Here is a 9,567-nt window from a genome sequence, read left to right as displayed (position 1 = left end):
TATTTTGCAGTGATGAAATGTATAAAATTATTACTGAAATTTATTTAAATCATTTTGAAAATGGAAAATTCAAATTAATTAGATGTTTAACGAGAGTTCAAGTTATTAATGCAAACGATAAAATGAGACAATTGGCTTTAATAAGGAAATACCACGAAGGAATAACCAATCACAGAGGAATAGAATATACAATTAAGGAAATAAGAAAAAAATTTAGTTGGAAAAACTTAAATCAGATGGTAAATAAATACGTAAATAATTGTCAACAATGCCAGCTAACTAAATATGATCGAAATCCACCTGAAATTAGACAAGTAATTACTGTAACACCCACAAAACCGATGCAAGTTTTGCATATAGATTCATTTTCAACAGAAAGAACATTGTTTTTAACAGTAATCGATAAATTTTCTAAATTAGGACAAGCCTATGAACTCAACGATAAAAACGCCATAACTATTGTTGATAAATTAACTGAACATTTTAGCAAATTCGGAATACCAAGCGAAATCGTATGTGATCAAGGAAGTGAATTTAACAATTATTTAGTTAGAGATCAATTAAAATTATATAAAATAAATGTACATTTTACTACAATAGGTCATCATAATTCAAATTCACCTATTGAAAGATTTCATTCAACACTTATAGAACATTTACGACTTATAAGATTAATGGATAAAAATCTTTTTCTACGCATTGCAATGAATAGAGCAATTTTGGCATACAATTCAACAATCCACTCATCAACCGGATTCACACCCTTCAACTTACATTTTGGACATTTGGACAATTTAGATCCAATCAACATAGATTATGAGCATAGAGCCTCACAAGATTATGTCAATAAACAAAAGGAGATTACCCAATTAGTTTACGAAAAGATAAATGAAAAAGAAAAAGCGAGAAAAACTAATGTAAATGAGAAAGTAAACAAGAATATACCTGAATCTCAATTTACAGTAGGACAGCAAGTATACTGGTACAAGGAAAATAGAGAGAAATTAAAAGAAAAATATATCGGACCATATGAAATTATAGAAATTCTAGCAAATAATAAAGTAAAATTAAAATCTAAAAATATCAAAGGAACTAGAGTGGCACACATGAAAGAATTAAAACATCGTCTTTTTACAGGTGCTATGCCAGCACAGGATGACCCGAACTAATAAGATTAGAAGATTCTAATGGAGCGATTATACATCAGTTAGGAATCGCATATAATAGTCATTCAGACGCGGAATTAGTATTAGAAATAGATTTAAGAAAAGTTATTAATACTATAAACACTAATTTTAATTTCATTAATTCAGACGTAAGATTTAGCAACCAAAGTGCAGAATTAATTTTTAAATTACATAATGAAATACGCGATAAGTTGGAAATTTTGAGTTTATAACAAAGAAATAAAAGAGCACTAATAAATATAGCAGGGAAATTAATAAAAGCCATTACAGGCAACCTTGATGATTCAGATGTAGAAAGGTATGACAATTTGATAACAAAATTAGATAAAAATCAAGAAAAACTTGATCATAGTTTACATTATTTGGCAAAATTGGTAAATAAAACTAATATTCAAGTTCAAAATAATTTCGATCTGATTATAAATAAAATCAAAAGATTAGACGATAAATTAGGGTTATTATGGCTCGATAAAAATGTAAATGAAATTATTGAATGCTACGAAATGACAGCAAGAAATTTGAACGAACTTATAGACGTATTAAATTATGCGAAAAGGGGAATTGTACACCCTCTATTAATAACTCCTTCAAAATTGATAGAAGAAATTAAATTAATACACTTGGATGATAACCATAAATTTCCTTTCGATTTATTACTAGAACAAGTTGATATAATTGACAGAATAACGGAAGTAAAAGCATATAAAAAGAACGATAAATACACGATCATTTTACAGATACCTTTGATAAGTAATGAAATATTTCAGTATTACGAAATTCATCCATTGCCAACTATTGTCAATGATACCTTAATTCAAATTGAAAATCAATTTAAGTTTATAGCATCAGACGAAAATATAGTATATTGTTTTATATGGAAGAGAAGCAGTGCTTTTTATGGCGTGGTCTGTCGCTTAGCGACGAACGCAGTGAGTCGCTAATGACAGATGAGCCGTTAAAATTGTGGCGTGTCCGACAGTTTGCCGGACGAACGAAGTGAGTCCGGCAATGACGGACCAGCCACAAACGAATCTGCTTCTCTTCCGAATAAAACATAGTATTTTTTCTTCGAACGTTGCAAATAATACGGCGCTAAAGTGAAATGTTCTTCAACGTTATGGCGCTAAAGTGAAATTTACTTTAGCGCCATAACGCTGAAGTACTTTTCTGCTATGTTGATCTTAGCAACCGTCGTTATGCAACAATGACTTACTTCTACCGCGAGTAAACACGACAACAAAGTTGTCATTTAATGACGTTTGAAGAAAAAATACATTACTGGTAATACTATTTGTGAAAAATTATTTGAAGAACAGTATTTGTGTAAACAACAGATTGAAAGTAAAAATTTGCAAAGTTGCGAATATCAGTTAGTAGTCAGAAATATTGTAAATGAAAATTGTAAATTAATAAATTTAATGATAGTAGATTTTGAAATAATTGAATATGAATTTGGTACGGTAATTGTATTAATTAAAGAAACAGAAATGTCAGAAATTTGTAATAAAATGATAAAAATTCATAAATTAAAAGGCACATATGGCGCGTGTATGGGAAAAGTGGTATATGTTCAAAAATGTAAAATGCGAGTTCTATGTGTAGGGTTGTTTCTAAATTGATCAAAGCACCTCTGGGAAAAGTGGTATAAGTCTTACCATACTAGCTTATCGATTTCTATCTGGTGAATAGGAATACTGGTATAACTCCAATTTTCTAAAACTACTGTCGTGAAAATAGGTACATGTTGATGTAAACCATTGAAATAATCTTCTTTATGGTACATGTCTACATGTTATTCCGTGTAATTTTTTTTCACTCGGGAATATAGATGTAAGTCTAACTATATCTGGTTAAATTATTAAATTATATTTAAACTAGTGGTGAAAAAGGATATAAGTTAACATGTTACATTTAATTTGTGACGCAAAATAAGGTATATATAGAGTTATAGAATAAGGTATTATAAGTGTTTTAATTTTGTACGGTATAAATCTACATGTACCAGTTTTCACAGTTGCGTTATTCCAGAATCAAGAGTAATAAGTATATTTATTACACTTTACGTTTCTAAAGTCAAGTGAACTGTCTGTTTTTAGTAATAAAAAATTATTGTTATTAAACTACTTTGACTAAATTTTCTGTTTTGGTCATAAAGTGATTAACATTACAATAGTGCAAGTATTTAATGTGTACTAAATAAACTACAATACATTCATCGATATTAAAACTGTTTATAAATTGTGAGGTTATGTCGTATTCAAAAAGAGCAAACTTTATAGCTAGACTGCGAGCTAACGTGAAAAATAAAAGTTCCTCTACAACTTTCAGTTGCGGTAAGTTGAATCAAACTGTTATAATAATATTATAGTTTTTATAAAAATTTTAATTTTAGACGAAGGCGATAATAACCCAGAAACGCCGCTGTTAGCAAACACAAGTAGCCTAGGCAAACATGATTCTGTGGAAATTCTTGATTTAATTCCACAGCCTCTCTTGGAATCTGATGAACTGAGTACTGAATGTGCAATAGAGAATTTAGAAGATATTCAAGATATTAGTCAAAATTACCCAAATTTGGAAGAAAGGGATATACTATTATTAGAGCACCCAAATGACATGTTCCAAAATGAAAATTATGAAACATACTTTAAAGCGGATGGAAAAAGAATAAAAATTGATAGACTCATAAAAGAAATTAATGTGTCCGAATCAAGTCACGAAATGAACACGACGGAAAACAATGAATACAACAATGAGGTACCTGAGAAGCAAAATAATAATGATATAGAGTCGCAGGATACACTAGAGAGTGAGAATAGCCAAGTAGACCCAGGAAGACAGAATAAGATACACGAAATGGAGCAAGGTGTTGAGGAGCAGGGTGCTGAGGATCAAGATGAGCCCGTGGATGATAGTGATGCTGATCCAAATTATATTACTGAAAGTAAAAGTAACGATGAGTCAGAACACGGGGAAAAACAAATAAAAATAAAACCGAATAAAAACCAAATGAAGAAGTCAAAAACAAAAGAAACAAGGGCAGTCCGGAATGAGAGAAAATTAAAACGGAATTTAGGACTTGAGTACACAACAAAAAAAGAAAAAGTAGTAAAAGAAAGAAAGTGTATGGAACTAGCGGACTGTAGACTCAAATGTACAACGAAGGTAACCGAGGAAGAGAGGCAGACTTTGTTCAAAGAATATTGGTCTATGGGAAATTTAAATAAACGTGTAGCATTTATGGCTGGATTAATAATAACTCAACCAAAAAAAAGCTGGAGAGTAAAAACTGTGAACCCTGAAAAACAAAAAAATAGGACAATGAATTATAATTTCCACTTACCCCTTGATGGACGCAAGCAAAGAGTGTGCAAGGCTTGTTTTATGAAAACGTTTGGTGAAACTAACAGATTTATAACTGATGTGCTGCATAACAAAAATGCGTCGGTAGCTGGTGTCACACACGATGACTTAAGAGGAAAATCATCACCTGCCAATAAAATACCCGAAGAAGATATAGATCTCGTTCGTTATATTCTTTCTATTCCTTCGTACGAAAGTCATTATTGTAGAAAAAAATCTGATAAGAAATACTTACCTCACTATTACAGACTCAGTAAAATTTACGAAGAGTACAAAAAATGGATCGCTCCAAACAAAACGCCAGTTTCCAGATTTATATACCAAACTAAATTTCACGAATTGGGAATAAAAATTAAATCGTTGAATAAAGACACTTGTGCATCATGTGATAAGTATAATATGTTACTTAAAGTAAACTCCAATGTTCCCAAAAAAGAAGAAATAAGAAACAATCTTGAGAAGCACCAAAGAGAAGCAGAATATGCCTCTTCTGCATAACAAGAAGCCAAACGTCAAGACAAAGAGCTAGCATTATTGCCAGACTCATTTAAAGAAGTACTGACTTTTGACTTGCAACAGTGTCTTCCCACTCCGGCAATTGAAACTTCAGTGGCGTTTTATAAACGCCAATTATGGACGTATAATTTAACACTATACCGATGCAATGACAAAAAGGCTTTCAATTTCATGTGGCATGAAGCTGTTGCGGCCAGGGGTGGCAACCAAATAGCTTCTTGTCTGCACAAGTATTTGAAACAAAGTTCGCAACATGTGAAAGAAATCACATTTTATTCAGATACTTGTGCTGGTCAAAACAAAAATTCTTTTCTGTGTTTAATGTTCATGCTTGCCATGAAGGATCTTCCTTATGTACAGTGCATCGATCACAAATTTCTAGTTCCTGGACACACACATATGGAATGTCGCGGAGTTCACTCAATTATCGAAAAGAAGAAGAAAAAACATCCACTTCCAATCGATCATCCAAGAGATTGGGCAAACTTGGTACGACTTTGTGGTTCCAAAAAAAAAATTTTAGTGATTGAAATGAAAAGGGATGACTTTTTTGAATTTTCGGCGTTGTTTAAAGGTCTATTCCAACAAAGAAAAATTAACACTGACGGTGAGAAAGTATACTGGAAAGATATTAAGTGGTTGAGGTACTCGCAACAGCCTGGTGTAGTAGAATACAAGACAAGCCTTGATGTGCATGCACCGTTTAAAAGAATTAATTTTTTACGAAAAGGTACTTTGTGGCCTAAAAGTATTAAAATCCCATTGTCATACAAATCCTCAAATCCTATAACCGCTGAGAAAAAAGCAAATCTTATTGAACTTCTTCCTTTTGTTAATGAAACCTTTCACGATTTTTATAAGAATCTATTAACAAAAGAAGATTTACGAAATTCTTTACCTGACGCTGATTCAGACGAAGATTTAATTTGCTATGACGAAAACTAATAAGAAAGAAAAAGGAAGAAGAAAATGAAAGTTCTGCACACGTTACATCTTTTTTGTTCATTTAAAATCTATGATTTTATTATTTGTCACCTGCTGCCTTTTGTAATAGTTTCACTTAGTTAATTTTTATAATTGTTATAATTACCTTCTTGTGAAAAGGAGCATAAAATACAAATTTTTTATTAAATTTGATGAATAGTGGTATAAAAGCATTTTTTTTTCTTATAGCAACAATATTTTATATTTTTAGGACAACCCATTAAAAAGACCACCATTTTTATGGTTATCTAAAAAAAAGCACCAAAAATTTCGGCCAAATATTAATTTGCGAGATCTTTAAACATTTACAAGTTTAACATCGATTTTCTCAAAACTTCTTTTTTAGACTTATACCCCTTTTCCCAAACACGCGCCATATTTAATTAATCGAAAAAATCAATGTATTTTTAAGATAGCTGATATTATGATTCGTAATTTTTATACTGTTAGTATGGATACGCCATCAATATCAATACCAATTATAAATAAAAATGTATTAAATATAACATTTGATGAAAATAAATTAAAATTGGAGAATCTTACATTTGTTAACAGTAATAATTTAGAAAAATTGAATTCTATTAAAAATTTTGGCGAAACCCATAGTTATATACTCTATATAATTATTGTTATAATTGTTTTCGTACTAATTGTGTATTTCATGAAAAAGTTCTTTAAAAGCAAAAATTTTAAAGTTAAGAGAATCCAGGAGGATCCTCAATCTAGGCAAGGAGGAGTTACATTCGCCAATCCTGTAGGGTTGCAATAAAATAAGAAGTAGGAGTTATAGATAAGCAGCTTCTATATAATAAGATGCACCACTACAATTAATTAAGTCTACTTTTAATCGCTGTACCGTGCGCGTCGGGTCATATGTTAATTTCCCAATAAAATAAAACAAATAAGTTTCAAGTTTAAACGTTGTTTTGATTTAATTTGAATTTAAATAAAATAAACTCTTTTTAAAAACCTTAACCGCTCGACACGATTTGAAACTCATCCTACAACCTATTCCGAGAACTCCTGATACTTCTTCGAAATCATCCAAGACCCTATTTCCGAAGAACAAACAGTTCCATTTCCCGTAAGAAGAATCCTGTAGAAAACCCAGAAAACTAGATCGTACTCCGAACACAAGAGACAATCCATAATCCAGATACCACGTTGAACTCCAATCCTTTCTTTTTCGCAGTGAGTGTGATGATAATTTTATTTTATTATTTAACATAACCTACAAAAAGAAAAATCAAAGAATCAAACGCAAAGAACAAATCTAAAATTACTTGATTAAATTTAATCAATACTTACTTGTGGGTAAAGATTTATTAGTTTTCTTGAATAACGTTCATTTATTTAACACTATTTTTATTCAACGAGTTTGATGACAATTTAAGACGTCGGCCATTTGTTATTTTCTAAGAACGGTTCTAACGAGTTTTTATCCTACTCTCTCTCTCTCAAATAATAAACGGGTTCTCTCTAATATCGATATTTCAGTCGATAACCGCAGTTATCTACTTTATTTAAAAGTTATCTCTCGTAAATAGGCATTATTATTAAAGTAAATTTAGGAAAACAATTTTATTTTTTGTTACTCATAAAACGAGTTAATTTTATTTGTGTTTAATTAAATGAATTTTTGTCGAACCTGATATTAGTTTTCTTTTTGAACCTGAACTTGCCCGAAACCCTGAGTTTAATAAGAGTCTCACAAATTAAAAGAAACCCAAATTTATAGTTAAATTATTAAATTGTGTACAAACACACAAGTAAAACATTACAATATATAAGTACTTTCCTGTATCGTTTTGTGCCCTTTTTTCAGATAACAGTATGAGTGAACCGAAGAAAAAATGCAGACAATACAGTATTGAATATATTAAATTTGGCTTGATTCCGTCACTAGGAAATAGTACTTTACCTTTCTGTCTTCTATGTAATAAAACGATTCAATGAAACCTTCTAAGCTTAAGGAACATTTAATAAAAATCCATAGTGACAAAAAAGATAAGGATTTAACGTTTTTTCAAACACTCAAAGAAAAATATTTGAAAACACCGAAATTGCAAGAACTCGTGCGTCTTATAATATTTCTTTAATGATTGCGAAGTCCGGAAAGCCGCACACTATTGGCGAACAACTTATTCTACCAGCTATAAGTGAGGTAATACGCACCGTGATGCACAAACCAGCTTACGATATTATAAAAAGAATTTCATTGAGTAATAATACAGTACGAAGAAGGATCGACGAAATGGCTCAGAGTGTGGAAAACTCTTTATGTGACTACTTAAAAACATCTCAATTCTCTATACAGCTTGACGAGTCAACATTACCTGGAAATGAGGCTTTACTTTTAGCTTGTGTGAGATTTGTGAAAGAAGAAAAAATTTCCCAAGAATTGTTATTTGCTAAATGTTTGGAAACTGATACGAAAGGTGAAACATTATTTACTGAATTAAAAAGATTTCTTGATGTAAAAGCTATACCCTTGACTAATATCATCTCCGTTGCTACTGATGGTGCTCCGGCAATGGTAGGACGACACCGAGGCTTTCTGGCGTACTTAAAACAAGTCATACCGAATGTACTATCGGTACATTGTGTTATTCATCGACATCATTTGGTCGCAAAAAACCATAGTGGACGTTTGCATGAATCACTACATTATGTCATTAGAGCAGTTAATAAAATCAAAAGGAATGCCTTAAATGAGAGATTATTTGCCAAGATTCAACGAGACTAATTTGAAACTACAAGGTGACACACTAAATTTAATCAAAACTAAAAGTGTAATATCTGCCTTTGTTGCAAAACGTTTGCTATACAAACAAAACTTGGGAAGAGGAGAATGTTCTGTTTCCAAATCTTTCGAAATTGCAAAATAGGGACGAAGATTTGCTTGCTTATTGGCAACACTTAACGGCACTCCATTCGGACCTTACTCAAAGATTTGAAGACATTCTTCACTTGGATATTCCCGACTGGGTGTTGAACCCTTTTGTAAGTAGTCAAACTCAGAGCACAAATGCAGATGAGTACATGCCAGTACGGGAGCAACTTATTGAATTATCCACAAATGAGGAGCTGAAACCACTGTTTAAGCAAGGATACGAAAATTTCTGGTTACAAAAACAGATCCCAATTTTATATCCAGCATTATGGGTTATTGTACAGAAGCTGTTGATTGCTTTTCCGTCTTTCCGTATTTGGTAGAACGTGGATTCAGTGCCGTTATGAGTCTCGTCACAAAGAAAAGAAACAGACTGGAAATTAATAATCGGGGGGATTTGCGGTTGCTACTGACAAACATGGAGCCGAACATAAATAAACTCATAACATCCCATCAGGTTCATACAAGCCATTAATATTTTATTGTCTTTTAGTACAAAAGTTATAATCAATAAATACTTCTTCAACAAAATGTTTACTTTACATTTTATTTTTACGTCACCATTTACCATTAAGACAACAAAGTTAAATTCTTCATTTTTCTATTATGTATTTAATGCAGTTT

At 31.4% G+C, this 9,567-nt stretch overlaps 1 protein-coding gene and 1 pseudogene across 1 annotated transcript; both read left to right on the top strand.

The window, feature by feature from the left end:
* Positions 1-2,176: 2,176 nt before the first annotated feature.
* LOC111422126 (uncharacterized) lies at positions 2,177-5,981 on the top strand. The gene is made up of 2 exons (XM_023055352.2): positions 2,177-3,520; positions 3,580-5,981. The coding sequence occupies exons 1-2, from the start codon at positions 3,436-3,438 to the stop codon at positions 5,046-5,048; spliced, it is 1,554 nt and encodes a 517-aa protein (XP_022911120.2). The 5' UTR covers positions 2,177-3,435; the 3' UTR covers positions 5,049-5,981.
* Positions 5,982-7,747: 1,766 nt separating this feature from the next.
* Positions 7,748-8,796, top strand: LOC111422143 (SCAN domain-containing protein 3-like; annotated as a pseudogene).
* Positions 8,797-9,567: the final 771 nt, after the last annotated feature.

The sequence above is a fragment of the Onthophagus taurus genome, chromosome 11, assembly GCF_036711975.1.
Source record: "Onthophagus taurus isolate NC chromosome 11, IU_Otau_3.0, whole genome shotgun sequence".
NCBI lineage: Eukaryota > Metazoa > Arthropoda > Insecta > Coleoptera > Scarabaeidae > Onthophagus > Onthophagus taurus.
Note: the sequence above shows the minus strand (reverse complement) of the source record. Positions and strands in the feature narration are given on the sequence as shown.

What these genes read in the sequence shown, in the direction of transcription:
- LOC111422126 (XM_023055352.2), top strand. Translation starts at nt 3,436, where the DNA reads ATGTCGTATTCAAAAAGAGCAAACTTTATAGCTAGACTGCGAGCTAAC. An exon ending in CTCTACAACTTTCAGTTGCG is followed by an intron (nt 3,521 to 3,579) that starts GTAAGTTGAATC and finishes TTTTAATTTTAG; the next exon opens with ACGAAGGCGATAATAACCCA.